The sequence below is a fragment of the Lingula anatina genome, chromosome 1 (assembly GCF_051362555.1).
Source record: "Lingula anatina isolate TDL-2025a chromosome 1, LinAna3.0, whole genome shotgun sequence".
NCBI lineage: Eukaryota > Metazoa > Brachiopoda > Lingulata > Lingulida > Lingulidae > Lingula > Lingula anatina.
The window spans coordinates 11,894,307-11,916,040 of NC_141767.1; the positions used below are offsets into that span (position 1 = coordinate 11,894,307).

Genomic DNA, 21,734 nt, shown 5'->3' on the forward strand with positions numbered 1-21,734 from the left:
TATAGAACACTAAACCTCTCAGGTACAGTACAGAAAATCAAATACACCATTGCAATATAATAAGAAAACGTAATGATAAGAAATAATTTAATAGGAAATAGTAATGCTCGTTCACTTTCGATGCATTCGCTTGCAAGTTTGTAACATGGTTTCTCTTGGAAAGCACGCAGTGCCCTCTTTTTAACAGAATGGCATCTATTGACCCACCTGGCCAGGTATTCATTGTTGAGTATGATCGATCAGACGCTAAGGCAGCTGACCCAGATTCAGACGTCAAGGAGCAATGCACGTAAAATGGGGACAAAATAGTATACCTTAATTGCCATGTTACAATATTCTTGAGTATTTCCAAGTTTGCTAGTTACAACCGGAGATGCAAAATGGCTATTGTGTTTGTCAGGTGAGAATTTTACCTTTGGGCCTTTGACCATTTCCCGTGTTTAAAAATTTTACTGGCAGCTTGTTTACTTTAGTTTGTTGTAGATGTTCAGCTATATACCGAGGGGACAAGAACTTTATTTCAAGGTAACTGTGGGCTTGCTCAAAGCGTGATATTACCACTAAATACCGGTACACATCAGTTCGAAATTAAAGATTTAATTAACTGGACCGTTACGGCCCTTAAAACCTTTAAATTGTTTACGGTCGTTCACCTATTGTGAACTTTCGCTAAACATCGTAATAAGGATACAGAGCATTATGCACCTGTTGAAGTCCAGTACAGTGTACAACCTGTAGGTGGGTTATTGTAGGTTCTACTTGGTAAACGTAAACTTCTGAGACGCAGATGGTTGCCGTCTCCCCACGAGTCCAGGGTTTCGTGATAGTAATACCGTGCGTATCACGGTAGTTGATCATTATACGCAGGCTATTAAGGAGGACGAGACGCACTGCCGGGAAATAAATGGTATCATTAAGAACCGAGGATGAAAGTTGAATATGTCTTTAAAGGAGTCGGGAAATGTGTTAATAAAGTGCATAAAAGACGCGTTAAAAATGGCACAAATATGCCTCAGACTGTGACATTTTCTTACTTATCATCAGACTAACTGGTATCGTTTCAAACAATAATTACTACATGTATTAGCCCTTCTCTCTTTCCCCAAAAAATCTGAAAAATTAAAACGACCCCGTCATCAACCTTTTCCCTTTATTAAAAACGACGTGGGTTGAAAGACGCCGCTCCTATAAAAATGACACATTAATTGGACCAAGGTAAATAAGGACATTAAATGGAAGGTTTTATCGATGAGTGGTCAGATCTTGTAGTTGGTACACAGATGACTCATTTTCACGCTTTGTCTAGTCGCTGCGCTTTATGATCTTAAACTGGTTGTTTATCGTAGTAATAAAGTGGACGTTTTGGAATTCGATACGACAGGGAATTGTTCTTCCGAGGAACCGTGCCATGTCCTCGCAGGGGTATTTTTCTTTTAAACGTCTCGTAAGCCGGGAACAATGTCAGAAGTTGGCGTCGTAATGGCACCTTAATAATCTGTGCTGAACTTTCTCGTTTTGTTGCTTTGGTACGCAGCCCACTAGAACAACACAAGGACAAAGCTCGCTTATACGCCTCAGAGCTAATGTCAGGCCCACCTTCCAATACCACCGTGAATACGTCTGTATATATAAGAAAATCAATTTGACAATTGAAAAGTTGCAATATAGCGCATTCGACGTCCACTCGGTGCACTGAAATAAGAGCTGTTTATTGACGGGTGATTGTTGCTTACTTGCCGACCCGGTGGAAAAAATCTGGAGACTATATACTCCGAACGTTAAAATACACAAGTTGTTTATCTGAGTCCAAAGACTGTTACAGACTTTACAAGCTTAATGTTGAGGTCATTGTGTATATATTCATTGATTCAGACATTGGTTTGCTGAAAGGGTCACATTTCATCGGTGATTATCCGTATTAATGTTAAGAGCGAAACGATAAACGTTATTACCAGTCGAAAAATGTTTCTTTAATCGAACGACGACTGGCACTGTGAATGATAGGCTACCGATGTTCATTTCCGTCTCATTTCATGATAATTAAAATATGATGTTAAATGTCTCCGACTTAAAACCCACGATTCTCCCCTTGTCTCGTACCCTTAAAGTGAAACCAACAACTAAACACCATTTGACTCTTTCGTGAGTACGTATTATTTACTTAAAAACTTAATCGTAGTGATTCAAACGTGGTCGTGTCAGTCACAACGCCGACTTTTATCTTCTATTGATTGTCTTATGATTTATGCATGGTTTGACTTTAAGAAGGGAAACGTTGATCGACCTTTCAATTTGATATTTCTGCTGTATGGTGAAGTGTAATTACTGGGGTTCACAGTATGATAATTGGTGTAGTCAATGAGTAAATACACACTTACATGTATGTTTATCAGTATTATTCCATTTTAACGTTTTACTCAAAACTTGTCAATAGCACATAGTGAAAGCCTTGGACGAATAATAATTAGTATTATTCGTTCATATGTCAGAATTCAGATATAAAATTTCAGATGAAAAAAGAAACGCGTTTTTATTTTCTCCGTCGTCTAAATGATACGTTCACTTAGGGCGGAATTAAACGCCATCATTGTTTCACGAACAGCCATGTGTATGTCTGAATAATCGCCATCTCTGAAAAAATGTTGGAATTTACAGACATGATATAAGAATGGTACTTCTGTTTTCAAATCCCTCTCATCGTGTCATCCTAATTGATATCAGTTCATTTTCTCCTTACTAACACTGTCATGAATGTCAGCTTGATGGATGGAGTGCAGACGCCTTTCAGCTAAGTAACATCTACAGCCTCCAGGGCACGTGAGGCAGTCTACACCAGGCAATAACGCAACGAAAATTAACAGACAATTTAATGTCCCTTGAGTAGAAACCTAATAAGCGCACGCCTCTACCTGTGCTAGTTACCACGCGCAGATGGTATCGAAATAAAGCTAAGATTTCACACAATTATCCTTGAACGTTGATTCCTTTTATTTTGAATAAGGGTTGATTAAGTCCTAATATAATGAGGCATATTATTTGAAAATTGTTGACGGGAGTTTAACAGCCGTCGCTTATGTAATAGAATATTTGGATGTATTTATTATAAATATTTGATTTGGAAAAGTCCGTTATATATTTTTGAATGGCCAAATTCTTTTCTTTGTTTATTAATATCAAGCATAGAATGTACCGATAATTCCATTGTGTTCGAACGATTTTAGATATGCAGCCGCATGCTTTGTTGCAAATGAATTGTATGGTTTAATATCAGCAATTTACCTATCAAATTGCTGATGCTATGATCCCGGCTGAAAATTATAATAAAATTAAAAGGCATGGGAAGGAAACAAGATTTTGATTTCGTTTTCGATATGCATCCCTTAATGCTTAATGCTGATCAAGGTTGACTTCACTTCACTCTATCCAATCCCTGTGATATTTAATACTCCAATATTTTATTGTTAGATCACAACCCTCGTAACATTTTACTTAAAACTAAGGGATGATACAAGAATTATTGACTTTATTTTGTTTTTTGTCCTCCATTCCATACAAAATTTGCCCTTGATGTAGAGTCATTATGATACTGGAATTAAAGGGGAAATCAAAACCCTATAAATTAGTATTCGTTATGAAATTTACTATATGCGTTGATTGATTTACAAAGTGAAAGTGAATGCGAAATGATTGGTTTACAAAGTGTCCCGAATCAGTGCTACTCTCGCCGGCATCTGATTTTTAATTACTTCAAACACAAAATATAGCACAATATTGATCTACTCTAAATGAGATAAAAATTACACCCCTAAGAAAATATACATTTCCTATCACTACCATATCAGGTGCTTGCCCAAATCACTAACACATCTCCACAACGGAAACTGTCTTCAAGGGCATTATCACACTGAAAGTTGCTTACAACAGGATGAGTTGCATTGTTGGTTTTCCGGTTTATTATTTGTGCCTCTGGGCCCAGCATGAAGAACATCTGGAAGAGAGAACCTTTTCCTGCTTTTTGTTCGCGTTCTTAGGATGACATCCCCTGTGAGCGATCAACCCATGAACTCTCTGTCGATTGGTTAGAGCTAAAATTTTTCTTAATATAAGTGTTGAACCTTTTTGTTTGTATCACTCCTGTAAAACGTCGAGTGCTGCTCGATCGTTTTCTGTGATAGCCAGGGTCGAATTGATACTCGTTGCGATTTACACTATAGTTTTGTCTCTTGAAGTGATCCTCTCTGCAGCGGTTTAGCCAGACTGTGCATTTGTAACAAAAAGTTTGGAATCTTGGTAAGGAATATCCCGACTGGCAAGGTATAGCATTACGAGGACAATAACCGAAAATTGGTGCATTAGCCGATAACCCTGATGTTATACGAGCTCATAACTGCAGTATCCATTAAAAAGGTCGGTGTCCGCAAATCTGCAATTACTTCTAATATATGGTCATATTTTGCAAGGTCAAGTAAGTACTTCTTATTCAACTTCCAGGCGAATTTCGCAAGGGGCACAGGGCGAACGCCCAGCACCAGAGGACGTGGAAGTTTTAGTAGACAATCTGGAGGACGAGCAGACAGGTTACGAGGAGACGACTATGCCAGACACCCAGCGTCTGTATTGGAGAAAGTGGGACGCAAGGTAAGATGAAGGATCAGGACCTTAGACCACAACTTAGATGAAGAGTTGGTCTTAAATTTGGGTCCAAAACGTTAGTTTTATGTGAGCTACGGTCTTTATCGGAAATTGTAAAGAAGGCCCAGGACAAATTCAATCAGGGAAAGTTACTTCGTGTTTTTAATGCAATAGATCAGTTATGTGTCAAATTGCACTCCAGATTTCGGGCTCACAGTACTTGTTTTAAGACTAACTACCGACGTTTTGGGAAAAGGACGTGGTTCAGACATTTCGATTCTTCAGCGTATGATGTATGTCTTCGGGTTTACCGTACTTCCTTCCACCCTTTCGAGCATCAATTCTACCAAGGAAGTATATAAGATCCTATCTATTTCCTGAAATCTGTATAAAATTGTCTTTTTAGCTGGTTTAGGGAGTGCATGTTTTGGGTAGGCCATCCTATCTTCTGTGAAAAATACTTGCTGTGTATTGCGTATTATCTTTTAGTTTTTTCAGTGGAATATTGAAAATTCTGTGCAAGATAAAAGAAGGGCAAATATTGTCTCCAAAACATTTTCTACACTCAAACAATATATCCTTTAGATCATGACAACCTCAGTACAGTAGCTTCCTCTCGCCAAACTACATTTACTACACATTGCATTTTAAATATTAACTAAGTGTACAGTAAGGGCATTAAATCCTGAATGCTGTGTTGTTATAAGAAAAATACGAAATTCTTGTCTGGTGGTGTAGTCTTTAAACGACTATGAAATTATTGCATCGCTTTTCCAATGAAAATCGAGCTGTAATTGTTGTAGCTCCTTCAAATTCCAAAGTAGGCCCTACGCTAAATGTATTTTTTCTTTTGTTTGCAAAACATTATAATAATCTGGCTTCATTGTGAAAACTGTTTACACTAAAATCAAACAGATGCTCAAGCAAAACGCAAAAACAAATGTACTTGTTTAACTTTCCTCCCACAGTTTCTCTTATCTAGAGTGTAAAAAACGTCTTGAACTTCAGATTTTCAAAGCTCAAAAGCTCCCAGTTACATTTTACTGTTGCCTTTGCCAATCTAGACTCAACAACTTGTGTTATATTTTAGCTTAAGCTGAAAATTCAGTCCAAAAGCGAAATTACGAACTTAAGCGTTTTGTGAACTCTGGGGTGATGGTCATCCTCAAAAAAGCAAGGACGAATCCTAATTAGGTTAAACACAGGCTCATCGTTCGTCAGTAAAACGCAAAACTCCATGTCTTCAGTTAAATTGCCACCGTGTTTAATCTTTTTCCCAACAAAAGCGTTCACTCAAAATACTTTTTTAAAAAGAAGTATGACTTTGCCTTGGGAAATTGTTTTGAACCATACATCGAGTTTCAAAATTAGAATTTACGTAGTCGAGAGATACAACTTGAGTTCAAACGAAATATTTTATCCACACTATTTTTCATGTAGTGACGATGATGCTCACAAATATAGTAAAGCGCTCTCTTTTAAGAATGGGGTAATTATGGTATGGATAATAAACAGTCGCTGAACCGTTTCCAAACCTTTCTGTAGTGAGTCAATCCGATACCATCTAAACCAAATATATAATTTATGAAAGGAAGGTAGCGTCGAGAGTTTTTAATTATAAGTCTTTTTCATCAAAGAAAAATTCACGTGATGGTGATTAATTGATCAGTGTGGCGTTCAAATTATGGCCAGCTCATCTTTAAGCTATGTCTCCGAAATACCAGACTCCGTTTAACTGTTCTCAGATTATACTAATACGTAAGAAATCACATGTATACCATAAATATGACACCAGAGCAGTGAGGAATGTAAGGCAAAATTTCGACACATCTCTTCGTTTTGTATTTCACTGTCTTCTGACTGGTATATGGAAATATTGAAATTTAAACTTTAAATGATGACATATGAAACGAAGTGAGTAATGTCAACTTTGCGAAAGTATGTTTAGTGCATTCAAATTTAAATGCACGATTAAGTGAGAGTCATTAAATGTTTAAAGATATAGACGATGCATTTTTACGTTTTCAATGTCCCTCTAGTGCAAATTATTATATTGTAAAAATTAATCTTTGAGCAAATGCAGATGTAATATTATATTAAATTTTTATGAATTTTAACTCTAATTACAGGTCCATATTACAACGTCGATGCATCCTACTGACGTGCTTATTTCTAATTGTTGCTATAGCGTTAACATTGGCAGTAGTCATTGCGTTGTTTCATGAAAGATTGGCTAAAAACCCCAAAACATCAGATAAACTGTTCGTGCCACCGTCAGATTCAATCCTAGGAAAATACGACAGTGCCGCTGTTGCATCAGATGTCGAAGAATGCTCTGTTGTTGGAAAGTGAGTAAACGTTAAAGAGCATACATAGGGAGTCTTTCACCAATTTTGTAGTCACGTTTAACACAACACGTATTCTTCACATTTCAACATTATCTACCGTGATTTTTTTTTTTTTTGGGGGGGGGGGGGGGGGATTTTGTAATACGATTAAAATACGTTTGAGTATATACACTGGTATATTATTAATATTATATGTGAATCTCAATTAAATTGTTTCTTAGATTCCAAAACCCAAATGCATTTTGCATCATATTGATAACAGACTATTAAAAGTATATGAAAGTTAAACAATAGAAAGTGTGTCTTAATCCTTTTTAACTCCACTTTCAGACAATTTCTTAAAAGAGGAGGCACGGCAATAGATGGAGTGATAGCTACTTTGTTGTGTGTCGGGGTGCATAATATTCATAGTATGGGTTTGGGAGGTGGATTTTTCATGGTATATTACGATAGGTAAGTGTAATTCAAAGACTTCTTTTAAATGGAGCTTTACTTACAGACGTTTTAACGTTTTAAAACAACAATTGCTTTATTAGAAAATTCGAATAGAAGGTTTGCATTGTAGAGTACATTGTAGAGGTGAAATGATCTTTTTGTTCAATTTACTCAATGGTCGCATATTTGTAGGCGGAGGAGGAAAGTCATGACGATAGACGCCCGAGAAAAAGCCCCCATAGCGGCTTCCAAGTTCATGTACAATCACAATAAAGAAGCATCATTGAGAGGTAGCGTCTATGTTCTCTCTCTCTCACTCTCTCTCTCACAAGTAAAATTGTATCTGTAGAGAAGTGGTTACTAGTAGGCCTACAATGTGATGCTTGTAGTACTTGAAGGTTACATTAAAAAACGCATTTTAAGAAATGTTTTTCTAATAATTATTTCATCTTTGTATCCTGTTTTAGGTGGTCTTTCTATAGCGGTTCCCGGGGAGATCAAGGGGTACTGGGAGGCACATCAGCAGTTGGGGCGGCTGCCTTGGAGCGAGCTGTTTAAGCCTGCTATTCAGTTTTGTAGAAATGGCGCCAAAATACACAACGCTCTAGCCACAGCTTTGAAACTGTTAGAGCATGATATAAGGGAGGATCCATCCCTCAGGTTAGAAAACAGACACAAAACATTGCTCTGAAATTAAAAAAAACGTGTGAATAAACTATTAGTATCACATTTTGTTCAAGTCAGATTGACGAGTAAACTGAATAGTGAAGCAATGAAATAGCACTGAGATTAATTTTAATAATTTAAAAAAACTTAATTTTGTCAAATGACATGGCTCGATTTTCACTGCAGTGAAATGTTCATCGATGAGAAAACTGGTGAACTACTCCAAGAGGGCGATCTCGTGTATAACCATAAACTGGCAGATACGCTCCAAACAATAGCAGACGACGGAGTAGACGCCATGTACGGCAACCACAGCCTGGCACGCAGCATCGTAGCAGAACTCAAAGATGCAGGTGAAATATTTTGCTGTTTGGATGTTGCATTGTGGCACATGCCACGCATTACGTTTGCATTCAGGCCCTCCTCATTTGTCTTTGTTATTTTTTGGGGTCCGTCTCAGTATAATTACGCCGTCATCACAAAAACCGAATTTAGTCGCAGGACTTGAATAGAAATTTTTCGAAATTGAATCTTGGAATAGAAATGGACGTAAACTCCGTATGAAAGATTTAAAATGTTAGCGGTGAAAAGGTCGTCTTTTTTATTCAATTTTATGTACATCAACGGAATCAAACGACTTATCCATACTCTCCTATTAACTTTTTAGGAAGCATCATAACTGAGCGGGATTTGGAGCACTACGATGCATTAATCAAGCCACCATTGAATCTCACTCTGAGGAATGGAATGACAGTGTACACTAACCGTCCTCCAGCATCGGGCGCCGTGCTCAGTTATATTATTAACATTCTACAAGGTAGCCACCTTTACAGCAAGAGTCAAACTCTTCTTGTCGAAGACCATTTGTAGAGATTACTAACACTAACATTCCAATTATTTTATGTTTTTTTTTTTTTTACAAATCACTATTCCATATATCTGAAATTCTTTCACGGTAGCCAATATTAAAAAAGAAAAAGATAAATTTCAGACGTCACTGTAATCATGTGCAAATTATAGGCCTATATTATGTTTGACTGAAATATTTTAAAGTCAATGTCTTTTCTTTGTTTGGTGTTAATATTTATAAACAACGTCGAATATAACTACTAATGAAGATTTTTTTTGTTCATAGAATACAATATGTCGAAGGCAGATATCGCAACCCCTGAGGCGGCAGGTCTGACATATCACCGCATGGTAGAAGCCTTTAAATTTGCCTACGCCAAGAGGACCGAGCTTGGTGATGAGGCACGGGAAGCCGGACTGGAGGACGATGCCGCCCAAAAACTTAAGCAGGTGGGCATTACCCTCATTACGTTAAAAAAAACACCGAATTTACTGCTTCTCCTTACACAGTTTGCAGTCACACTCACACACACACACACACACACACACACACACACACACAAAGTCGAGTCTGTTTAGTCCGACAACCTCTTCTGTATAACATTGACTGTCAGACTCGCTGTTATGTGCCATCAGATCGGCCAAAAACATGTTCTAACGCGATTTATTCCAGATAACTAAATGCCTGAAGTTCTGCATTGTGGCGTGAAAAAAATTTAGCATATCATTGTCCGAAACTCATTATTCCCTGATAATGATGTTTTACAAAATAAATAGGTTTTCTTTAAGCGCTCACTATGATCATATTCCAGATTGTGGATCTCTTGTCGTCAAAGAATCATGCTGCTCTGACACGTGCCAAAATCAATGATTACACGACGCAGGTAGTGGATTACTATGGAGCGGTGTTCTCGGAGACAGACCCAAAAGGAGGCACTTCGCACGTGTCCATTCTGGACTCCCAAGGGGACGCGGTCTCTGTAACGAGTACCATCAATTTTTAGTACGTATGCTGCCAGTTACTCTTTCGATTTACAACAAAGATTTTTTTGACATTCCCAATCCTTTTCTTTGAGAAATGAGCTTTGTAGTTATATATAATTTGACATTAAGTATTTGTTTTCACAATTGATATGTGTAAGTTTGTATTTTGAACAAATTAAAAGCAGATATAAATGTTTGTTAGCTCATTATATTCCAAAACTGTGTATATCTAAATAGGTTCATCCCTGATTTTACTTTTTAAAAGTCCCGATCCCCATATTTTTATCCAACTATACTTTCATGGTTAAATTCCTTGCGGTTTTACTTACAGCTTGGGGTCTTTGGTACGAGGTAACATTACAGGAATTGTATATAACGACGAGATGAATGATTTTTCACTGCCATCAACCCCAAACGCATTTGGCCTGCCACCATCGGCTGCAAACTTTATCCATCCACAGAAGCGTCCCATGTCGTCTATGGCACCGGCAATACTCGTTGATAAACATGGCGACGTCCAACTTGTACTTGGGGCAGCAGGCGGGTCTAAAATAACTTCGACTCTGGCAGAGGTATTTTTATGTACATTTTGTCACAGGGAAATCTCTGTAAAATGACTTCTGATTTGCTTGCTTTAATTTGAGAACAGAGAAAATTCATTAAAAGCAGAGGATGAAAAAATCTTTGTCAATTAGATTGTAAAAAGAGTTTGTTTTTGAGTGACAACTGAAATATTAAGCTAACCAGGAAAGAGAAAGAGAGCTTATCTCATTATGATATAAAACAAACCTACTGCATTGAATTATTTTGATGAAGTTTGGCACAATGGCATTTGCCAGTCACTTTAATGAATTCAATTTTTTTTTCTAGATAATAATGCGCTGTGTTTGGTTTGACGAGGATATTAAACAAGCAGTAGATTACCCCAGATTACATGATCAGCTGATACCAACAACTGTGTTTTATGAGAAAAATATGCCATCTGTAAGTGCAATTATACCATCTTACTTTTGATTAAAATGATCAATTCATATCATAAACAACAAACTACACAAAATTTAAAGTGTTACCCTGACAATCTTTTTTTATTTTTTTTTTAATTTATTTTTTTCTAATGATTTGCTTAATTGTTTAATTCATTGGTTTACATGTAAATGTCTTTCATTCAAAAATCTGTTCAATATCTACCAGAAGAACCATGTTCAATTTTTCTATTTGTGAGAACAGATTATTTTACATTAGGGTCTATTTTTAAAATAATTTGACCATGTATTATGCTTTCATTTTGCAGACAATTCTTGCCTCTTTGGTGGAAAGAGGACATAACATGACATTATCCAACCCAAATGGTCGTTTCTCAGTTGTAGAAGGCATCCAGCGGAAAGATGGGAAAGTCTATGCAAATTGTGACTTCAGAAAAGGCGGAAACCCTGCTGGATACTGAGCAAAATATCAAATATAAAAGGGAAACTCAGGGTTTTTTTCACACAAATCTCAATGTCTGATTTGCCCAGCTCGGATTAACAAGTAATATAACAGATGGAGTCTAGTCTTTGCCAGTGGGAATACATGGAACAGGTGATGCACCAACGCCAGTCATCACTGCTGCGTCCTAAATCTAGATCTCTCATTATGAATATTTCCATGCATTCATTGACATCAGGCAGCATCTTCTGATAAGAAATAATAGGATGTGTGTTTGTTGTGATTCTGTTGGTATGTTTGGGTGAATCTGTTGGACAAGAAAAGTTCATTCAATTGCCAAGTAATGATAGTCCCTATGGCAAGGCAGTGTCTGATATAAATTTTAGTGTGTCATTGAAGTGGATTAGTTTATAAATTGTTCAGAAAACTTTTGTTGAGAAATTGGTCACAGCACATGTAGACCTATCAGAATATGATACAAAGATTTTGTATCACAGTGCTTGCATATAATTATTAACTCATCAATTGTTATACAAAAGATTGTCTGCGATATGATCTCTTTTTTTTTATAAAAGGTGTGCAAAGCCATTGTTTTATTATAGTTTAACTTTGAATTTAGTATGAAGAACTTCCAATATTTAATAAAAGCACTACCTCCATATAGCCAATAATACTCATTCAGCACTGTAACAATAATGTTCCACTGCTGTCAGGCATGGGCTGTTAATGTATTTGAACTGCTACCATAGCTTCAAAAGCAAGATGTGTAACAGGATTCACAAACAACAGTCACCAAATACTGCATAACTATTAATATATTTTACAGGGTCTAAGGGACCATTCCCACAGATATTTGGATCGATCTATCTCCCTGGGGAGTCTCACTAAATTGCTGTCAACTTGGCCTGCTTAAATGTCTGTCACGCCTAATAAAACTGTTGAGGGGTAAGTATCTTTACCCCCTGGCTGATTTGGTAGGCATGACAAACATTTAAGCTGGTTAGTTAATAACAATTTAGTGAGACTCCCCAGGGAGTTAGATCAATCCGGATGGATCGATCTATGTATGGAAACCCAGTTTAAAACTAATTTGAATTCTCATAAAGATGAGTCTAGATTTTTTTCTTTATATGTTATGACATTGCATTTACATTTTCCTTTTTTGTGTTTTTATGCAAGTCATAGAGATGATGATAATATGTGTAAATTATATTTTTCTAGCATGGTCTCACCAACAGTTTGTTGTATTTAAAATGTTTAGTTGTAACACTGGGGGTAAAAAGCCTGTGAACTATACTCTCTCTTGCCAGTATTATTAGAAAAAGGGTAATGATAGGGAACCTCCTTTTTAACTCACTTTGAATGTACTGTAGTTTGTTTAAATTGCCTCAGTTTTAAAGAATGGTGTACATTTTAAATAACTGAATCTCAGAAATATATTGAAAGTTTTAAAATGCAGTATTTCATCCTTCATCACCAAAACCTAGTCACATGTAATTTTGTAATATAGCCTTGTTGTATAATATAGTCTTTGTAGATTTTTCATCATCATAATAATAATGATTTTAAGTTTAGTATTTGTATACCAAAGTTAGGTTTGTACGAGATGAATCTCCCAATCATTTTATTTCATAATGATCATAGTAGTAGAACACTGTCTCATATGAGGTTGTGCATAACACAATCAAATGTAAGTGAACGGAATTAGTTCCCTATGGGAATATATTTAAACATCTGCCTGCAAATTTCTACAGAAAAACAATAAAAGATGGTGAAACATTACACTGGCTGTTGTTTTTATGATTTCAATGGGGCAACTTGGTTCAAAGTTGTGTTTTTCTTTCTTTTTTTCTGCTCAATTAGTAATTCAGCAAATAGCCATCTTACAGGTGATAGCTATAGGGATATGTCAGTGAAAACCATTTCTCAATATATCATCCATCAACTTATTTTGACAATATCCTGTTTTTTTAAAGGCCCTTATTCTGAAATATTGAACTATATGTGTTAGCCTTAGTATCTTAAGGCCACTAATAGTAAAACGACCAAAGGCATAGAAACAATGCCCTGGGCTTATAATTTTTTATAAAAAAATTAAAACATACTTCCCAAAAGGCCAACGGATGACACTATAGCGCCACTTTGGGGCAAAAAATGCTGTTTTCGGATTTGGGATATTTTCTATAACCAAGACAGCTATTCAAGTGATTCAAACGGCCTCATAAAGCTGGGTGAAAGCACATCAATCGGATACCAGGGAATTGTCTTAAACTATTTACTTTTGATTTTATCGTCTTTTACGTTAAATTACCCCATATTTCAATGGGTTAATCACTTCAAAAGACGATAACTTTCAAGCAAACAATTTCCTCTAAAACCCCTGACATCAGGCTGTAGTCCACTTGTGTTAATACGAGTTTTTGACAGGTAACGTTGCAGGATTATTTTGCACGGCACTTGGTAATTGTCAGATCAACAGAAAAATCCAGTGATTACTTCAGAGTGGTATCTCTCAAAATGCCAGCTAAGATAAAGGGGAGATGCTCAGCTGCACAAGAATCAGCGGTAAAAGTGGCTGAGAGAAGGCTTTTGAATAAAATGATAGAGTGTGGGCGAGTTTTGAAACCACGAACGTGTTGATTGTAAAAAGTATCGATTCATATCTTTTGAAGCATGTAAAAGGTGCGTTGGCATTTTACAGTGGATTGCGTTTAATACCAGATCATTCATTGTACTTTAGGCCAACATGAAGTTATTATTTTATGAATACCTCTGATGTGTTGAGGTACTACATACCATCCGAATGAACAAATACCGGTTTTCCCCAACCGCCACGCATACTCTCTTTCAAAATTTTCTTTCTTTCCTCTGGAAATGGACTTGTAACACGAACTTTTCCCTTCCCCATAGCGTACTCGACTTCTTCACTGCTTAGCTAATGTAAGACTTATGACCTATTACCGCACACGTAATCGGCTTACGACTCATTTACTATGCTCCGCCCCCTCATGGCAACGACCCTTAGCTACAGAGGTGTAGCTTAGTTGTCAGCCTGACTGGGGCACGTGTCTGTTGAAAAACTCCTCAAAAGACTCATTTTGCGGTGCAAATTCAAAAAAATTATTACATCCAACGTTAGATACTTTTTTGATTAATATGAACACACAAAAAAGTCAAAAACATGATTTTAAGCGTAGTTTACCCTTTTACTGGCCTTAATAGAACTTGTAGAACCATAGAAGTGGATATTATCTACTTCTTTGTCAGAGCTGAACCATGTGGCTGAGCCAATGTAACACTTCAGTTGGTACAATTAGTGTTAATAACCTAGAATTCCTAGTTTATAAAAATATGTAACTTGCAGTTATATTTGCTAATAACTATAGTCCAGCATTATTTAAAAGAAAAGACAAGTTACATCATAAGTAACTAGATAAAATAGTCTTATTTTCCACTAATTTTTCTGTTTGAACAATATGGAACCTGTTTTCTGCCAATTGCATTTTACTACAGCTTAGATTTAGAAAACCTATCTATTTTGAAAGGATAGAGGTTATGTGATGGCGCTTTCTGCATCACCAGTTCTGCCAGCACTTTACCAACAACTGGGCCAAGTTTGAACCCTGTCCCTGGAAAAGAAATACAATTTGGATTGAGATTATGAAAGTTATTGCATTTAATATTCTGATGATGACATGTAGTTTTGGAGTAAAATACAGCAACAAGAGTTGTCATGGTAATTCATATGTAGGAAAAGATTGTAGTAGTGCTTATATATATATGTACAAAAATTCACTTGGTATCACTAGGTTTTCTTACCAGAGAAACCTGCTCCTATGACTATATTCTCATACTTGGGGTGTCGATCAAGAATGAAATTATGATCAGGAGTTACCTGGAGAGAAATTGATGATATCCTATTAGAGTATATATATATATATATATATATATATAGAGAGAGAGAGAGAGAGAGAGAGAGAGAGAGAGAGAGAGAGAGAGAAAATAGCTCTAACAGTGCACTGCCACAATTTAAAGATGCTAATTGATAAATATATAGCAATTTAAAATAATAATAAAATTCTCCAACACTCCCATTCCACACAAATGTCAACAAAGTCGTGTAAAGTGCTTGGGGAATTGAAGTTTATGGTATTATGCATTACAACCAGTAGGGAAATAACCTGGTAAAGAGATACGTAGTACAAATCATATATAAGACAAAATATATGAAAGCCTGCAAAACATCATATTCTGACATTCTCTTAAATATGAGGAAGAGTCTGATATGTGAACATGGCATCCTAGAGCTAGAATACAATTAATAATCCTTAATGCCAGAGAAAACTCACAGTGTACATGCATCTCTCCATAACACTGGGCTTGTCCTCAAGGCCTGGTAAGTGTTTCTGCAGAAACTCAGCAACCAACTTGACATCCCACTGATCCTGATTATTGGCATCTCTAGCATCAGGATCTGCAGCCCTTCCAGTGTGGAGATCAACCTGTAAAATGATTTTCATTTTGTGTTCAAATAATTTTATTACATTTAGAACTATAGTCATATACTTATTTCTGAAAGGTCCCACATGAAGTTTTCATATATGACAAGTCTAAGACCCCATACCCGCAGATTTTAGATCGATCTATCCCTGTGGGGAGTCTCACTAGATTACTGTCAGCTTAGCCGGCTTAAGCGTCAGTCCCACCTACTAAAAGCTGTAAGGGGGTAATTAACTACAGTGCATGCTCAGCTGACATCAATTTAGCGTGAACCCCCAGGGAGTTAGGTAGATCTAGATGGATCGATCTAAATCTATGGGAATGCAGTCTAAGACTGCATTCATATTCACACATTGTACTAAGTGGGTCAGTCCAACGTTGTCTGGCAAATAAAGAAAAAATACACAATTTAGAAAGGGTAGTTTCAGACAGATTGGGACTCTTCTCTGGATTCTTGCTAAAAGGCAATCAGTGGAATCAGCTTAATTGTCTGACATGGTTTCTCTAACAGCTAGGGGGAATTAGCTATTGTGTGCTGATTAAGCTGATTCCAGTGGTTACACATTAGCCAGAATCCCTTGCAGAGTTGTACTGATCCAGCTTGTACAATGTGTGAATCTAAATATGCCCTAACTGTTGTTTTGCTGTTCGAGCATATTTAATAAAACCAATGTACTAGTAAATGGAATCAATAAAATTTTCAAAAAGGTTACTTAAAAATTACATCACATTTTTAAATCTACATTGCATACATATACATATAATTTTTCTAGATGTAAACATATTCATTTCTTATCACCACCCATGTTACAAGAACTTGACATGTTACCACCATATATAAAAGCTTACACATCAGTTATATACCAGTATATATACAAACACCACAAAAACATGCAAAATTTAATATCTATACACACACCACTAGCTTTACAGCAATTTTATGAATTTGGGCTACTGATTAATGTTGTAGCATTTATATATTGCTCATCTCTATTCTTGCAGAAATATCAACCAAGTACTGTGGGCATCTACCTTCATCAACCCAGGGTACTCCTCACATGGAAGGCCATAGAATTCTTGTAGCCTGTCTCTACTTGAATGTATAAAACATGGCATTCTACCTGGGCTGTATTCACCTTGCTCTTTCTCCTTCCAGTAGAGGACATTTATTGCCAAAGGCTGTAGGTAAATAGTTTTGAAATATTGAAATAAATATTTTTTCCTCAATTTCAACTATTATTAACAAACAGTTTGTAAAAAAAAACATTCTCCATTATCTACTTAACATAGATATGGAAAATTTTGAAAACTTTTTAGACTTAAAGTTGCAAATGAATAGAGAAATGTATTTAACTCTTGTACACTTTTTATAGCAAACTGTAAAGGTGCAAAAACTATTAACCTTCCATACCATCTATAAACAATAAAATTAAGTTATTGAAGCAAATTAAGCAAATACAATTACATTCAATTTCAATACCTCTCTAAAATTATTTTTCACATCATGTAGTATGTGATGCAAACATAACTTTAAAAACCACACTTTTGTGTAAAAAATAAAGATCTTGGGGAAAAATCTCACCTGAAGGGGTAATTTTAAGTTCAAAGGTTCCAACAGTTTATTGGTCCATGGTCCTGCAGCAACTACAAGATTCTTTGTTTTATAAGTATCTTGTTTGGTATGAACAGATATCAAATGCCCTGGTGTAATGTTTACTACTTTTTCTCCATCCTTTATTGTACCACCAGCACTTGAAAATAAGCTCTGGATAAGAAAAAGTAGACTGGAATTATGTAGAACAGTTTCATTAGCTATGTTATTGTAATAGACTTGTGAGGATTCTTTTGTCTATAGCTCCTTATATTTTAGATGAAATATTGGATGGTAAGATCAGATAAATATAAGTAGCCATAGACAAAAGAATCCTCACAAGTCTAGACTGGAATTAGTTTTGATTTAAAACAAGACACATGCAATGTCCAGCCTCTGCTTCATGGTGCCAAGCTACATGTATGACTGGCAGACCTGATGAATGAATCGATGATCTGATGGATGGTGAAATCTGTTAAGACAAACAAGAACATTTCTATACATCAGTCCTCCACTGGATTGCAATTTCATTCTGTAAAATTTGTTACAAATTCCATCAGTCTAAAAAAAAAACATATACCTGAATAGTTTTAAGAGCTTGATCAGCTCTTAAAATACCACCATCATCTTCCAAAGTGGCATGGTACTGGTTTGGGAATGTCAGCATTGGGAATTGCTTCTTTAAATCTCTAGGCCCCAGGCGTTTATAGTACACTCCAAACTTGGCAAGATTAGACTCCATCACTTTAATTCCTTCATATGGATGACATTCCAGTGTCAATATTCCTACTTTTCTGCAATTGTAAGTGCAGACCAGTGTATCTAACCATGGGAATCTTTCATGTCAGAATGAATATGTGCTTGAAATAATTATAATATTTGTTTAGAGTCTAAAATCCAATTTTGCTTAATAGACTTTACAATAAATATTAAAATAAATGTTAAATTGAAGAGGAAGAATGGCAATATATATAATATTTGCTTTAAATTACTAGTTTGTAAAATTAAAAGGCTGTGATTTCATTAATTATAAAAGTCCATTAAAAGGTCATTAAAATATTCTAGAGCCATAAAACCTGTTATAGAATTGCCTAAAAAGATACAATTCCTTTTCCTGGTGACACTGAACTAATCACTGAGGTCTTGTACAGCTAGCATGAGCATCAAGCCTAAAAAAAAAAAAAAAAAAAAAAAAACGAACCTGTATAAGGCAATCCCAGATTCTCTCTCTATTTCCCTCCATAATTTATAGGCATCCATCATCATTTCAACATAAAAAGGTTCGGCATAACCATGCCTAATTATACGTGAGGCTCCATGAGAACTCCCTCTGGTATGTGGCAATGGAAACTGAAATCAAATGTTACAGGATAACAATCCATGTCAGTAAAAATAGACATCTTTTTAATTTGTTCACATAACTTATATTAAATGAAACATTTCAAAACATTTCTAAATAGTACTCATAATTTTACTATATAGCATTTATATGTATAAATTTACTTTTTTGATATCTATTATAGTTACATACGTAGCATTATACTGAAGTAGTTAATGTTACAAAAATGTATGTATATGTAATATGACCTAAAAGAGCTGGAGATTCAAAAACGAAAAAATTAAAGTTACTAGAAATTAAATTTATGCATGGATGGAACATACATGAGTTAATGATATCAATGTACTCTAAATGTTGTGCTGTGTTCAGAATAGAAGTTATCTTAGCAGGACCAATCTACTGTACCTCAGCAGGAATTCTCACCAAGGTGCAGTCAGTGTAATCACATTAACTGTCTTGCACATCCCCTCAAGACTTAAAAGCACTTGGGAAAGTAAGGAAAACTTTGCTTGATCCATGATGTTGTTCATGTTGCTTTGCAATTAAGGGGGCATGCTGGATAATTTAGATGATTACATTGACTGCGCCTTAGCTAGAATCCTCGCTGAGATAGATCGATCCTGTTCACACAATAACTTTCATCCTGAAAACAGCATTTTTGTGCTAAAGATTTTTTATCTCTGGCAATTTCAAAGGGCCAGTCTGGTCAACCAAAATCTAATAGCCAAATTATCAGTCTATACTTTTGTAAGTTTCAGATTAAGCACAATTTTAGTACCCTCTCCCAGGGTGACAGATTGATTTTTCACAGATATTCACAGATATGTCTCCAGATAAATAGACAGTCATTTGGCTCTCTGGCACCCTGTGATGAAATCTCAAGGCTGATTACATGGCTGGTAATTGTTTGCTTAACTGCGCAGGCACTGCCACTTAACAGACCTAAATGTGTGTCCACGTCCTGCAGATTTACGTATCTGTAGCTGGTGTTGTCTGTTTAACTTCTTTGATTGTACTTTGTACGTAAAGGTCGAGATCAGTAAAGGTCAGTAAACATTCCTTTTCCGGTATGATATCCAATTTTTATTTTTTATTATTTATTTATTTATTATTATTTTTAACACGTATTTATCTATATAGCCTTTATGTAAACATTAAAATCATGTATATTTATTCATTTACTTGTTTGTACTCTAGTTAGTTGTACTAGTTAGTTGTACTGTCTTTGATTGTACCTTATTTGTGAAGGTGTATCAATAAAGAATCCCAATCTAAGTCCCCTTGACAGTAATCATGACAGTTAAAATTCCTCTGACCTTAAAGAGATAATAACTCATTTTTACATTCAAAGTTGGTCCCTGGTTTTTTTCTAAAAAGTTTGGTTTTTTGTTAAAATCTGTTAAGAGATTTTAACAGAGTATATCCATCAATGGAGGTCACGTGGTCTAAAGACAAGCTCAGATATCAGAATAATAGCTATAACTGCCGTTTTTGTGGTAAAACAGAATAAAATATATTTCTATGAGTTATTCACAATGTTTTTATTGTGAAATATAGATCTCATACGAAGAGTTATTATCCCTTTCATCACTTTCTCTTCTGTAACAGATAAAAATAGCCCCTTATGAATAGCTTGTTACTTCAGACTGAAGTTAATATGATATGAGGTATCTCCTGTAGTAGCTCCTTACAGAGCAGGTACAATGCCATATGCGCAGGTGAAGATTTATTGCTTCCATCTGGCCAAAAGTCAGAGGGTGACTTTTTTCATTTTTCCATATATAATCTGCTACCCTGGTAGAGGGTACAATTTTAGAATATATATATGCAACTGCCTGTGGGGGACTTGGGTCTTTTAGATAAACTAGTATAAACTATATACCTAGAGTTACCTGGAAGTTTCAAAACTCAGCACTATAATTACTGATTTATAGTTTCTGATGTATGATACATTAAGTTAAAATTAAGACATACATGTATAAGTACAATTTATTGATCCAAATTTTAACCAACTCATAACATTATTAAATATCTTCTTGTAAATGTGTTAATTTTTTAAAAAAATATATTGATCCAAATTTTAACTAGCCAATAACATTATTAAATATATTCATGTGAATATTGACCATTTAAAATTAATTCCATTTCAATTAATTTTAGAGGGGCCGTAGCAATAGTCCGAAGGTTCAATAGTCCGAAGGTTCATTGGTCCGAATATTCACTATAGAACCTTCGGACCAATGAACCCTTGATTAAAAAATCGATGAAAATGTTACCACTTTTCGGACCAATGAACCTTCTGACCAATGAACCTTCGGACTATCGAGACGCCCCCAATTTTAGAAAATAATAAAATAATCATAATTATTGAATTGTGATTATTTTAGCCCGATTTTCCCCCTTTACATTGCATTTAGGTTATTTACTGAGCAGCATACTGAACATGAAAAGTGAATATTGTAGTTTAATTATTCGGACTGTGATTATTATCAATTCGCTCACCTGCTCCAAAAGCAAAGTCTTGTGCCCGTTTCTTGCTAGTTGCCAGGCGGTGGAGGAGCCCTCAATTCCTCCCCCGATTACGATGGAGTCCCAGGTAGCCATTGCTGTTCACCTTTTATGCTGGTATCCCCTTACTAGGTGTCTGGCAGAATAACACCTTGACACTGTCAGATAACTTTCAGACAGTGAACAGACTCCGTATTGTTAATGCGTGTTATGTTATCATTAAGGTCGCGTAGCAGATTGCAGCCAACATAGTGAAGTTCTATTCTGCAACATTGTTGTTCCATAAAATATTTTTCGTGTTACAAGTTGCCCACTGCACTGTAGCAAATAACATTACAAGGCTTCGAATTTATGACTTTTAGAGGTCTAGCTATATTCGGACAAAAACAACGTGCTTCTCTTGTGTACAGTGCTGCCTCTGTAACTGGGATTAGTTCCGCGTATAATTGGGTTCAAT

At 35.8% G+C, this 21,734-nt stretch overlaps 2 protein-coding genes across 7 annotated transcripts; one reads left to right on the top strand and one right to left on the bottom strand.

Annotated features, from left to right (window-relative positions):
- The first annotated feature begins 165 nt into the window (after positions 1-165).
- LOC106181830 (glutathione hydrolase 1 proenzyme) lies at positions 166-13,121 on the top strand. Of its 4 annotated transcripts, none has more exons than XM_013566330.2 (13): positions 166-400; positions 4,492-4,638; positions 6,762-6,980; positions 7,311-7,433; positions 7,608-7,705; positions 7,883-8,075; positions 8,268-8,434; positions 8,749-8,898; positions 9,217-9,380; positions 9,743-9,933; positions 10,246-10,486; positions 10,785-10,898; positions 11,206-13,121. In XM_013566330.2, the coding sequence occupies exons 1-13, from the start codon at positions 381-383 to the stop codon at positions 11,356-11,358; spliced, it is 1,980 nt and encodes a 659-aa protein (XP_013421784.2). In that variant the 5' UTR covers positions 166-380; the 3' UTR covers positions 11,359-13,121. The 4 variants fall into 4 exon arrangements, with proteins under 4 accessions (XP_013421784.2, XP_013421785.2, XP_086857961.1 ...); XM_013566331.2 differs by lacking the exon at positions 166-400 and adding an exon at positions 4,103-4,290; XM_087001835.1 differs by lacking the exon at positions 166-400 and adding an exon at positions 4,108-4,407.
- Positions 13,122-14,524: 1,403 nt separating this feature from the next.
- On the bottom strand, positions 14,525-21,655 carry LOC106181831 (peroxisomal sarcosine oxidase). Of its 3 annotated transcripts, none has more exons than XM_013566333.3 (8): positions 21,272-21,655; positions 18,632-18,780; positions 18,011-18,224; positions 17,422-17,604; positions 16,872-17,018; positions 15,689-15,841; positions 15,159-15,234; positions 14,525-14,968 (listed from the first exon to the last, which is right to left on the bottom strand). In XM_013566333.3, the coding sequence occupies exons 1-8, from the start codon at positions 21,371-21,373 to the stop codon at positions 14,847-14,849; spliced, it is 1,146 nt and encodes a 381-aa protein (XP_013421787.2). In that variant the 5' UTR covers positions 21,374-21,655; the 3' UTR covers positions 14,525-14,846. The 3 variants fall into 3 exon arrangements, with proteins under 3 accessions (XP_013421787.2, XP_086857967.1, XP_086857966.1); XM_087001841.1 differs by lacking the exon at positions 21,272-21,655 and adding an exon at positions 19,712-19,792; XM_087001840.1 differs by lacking the exon at positions 21,272-21,655 and adding an exon at positions 19,589-19,633.
- Positions 21,656-21,734: the final 79 nt, after the last annotated feature.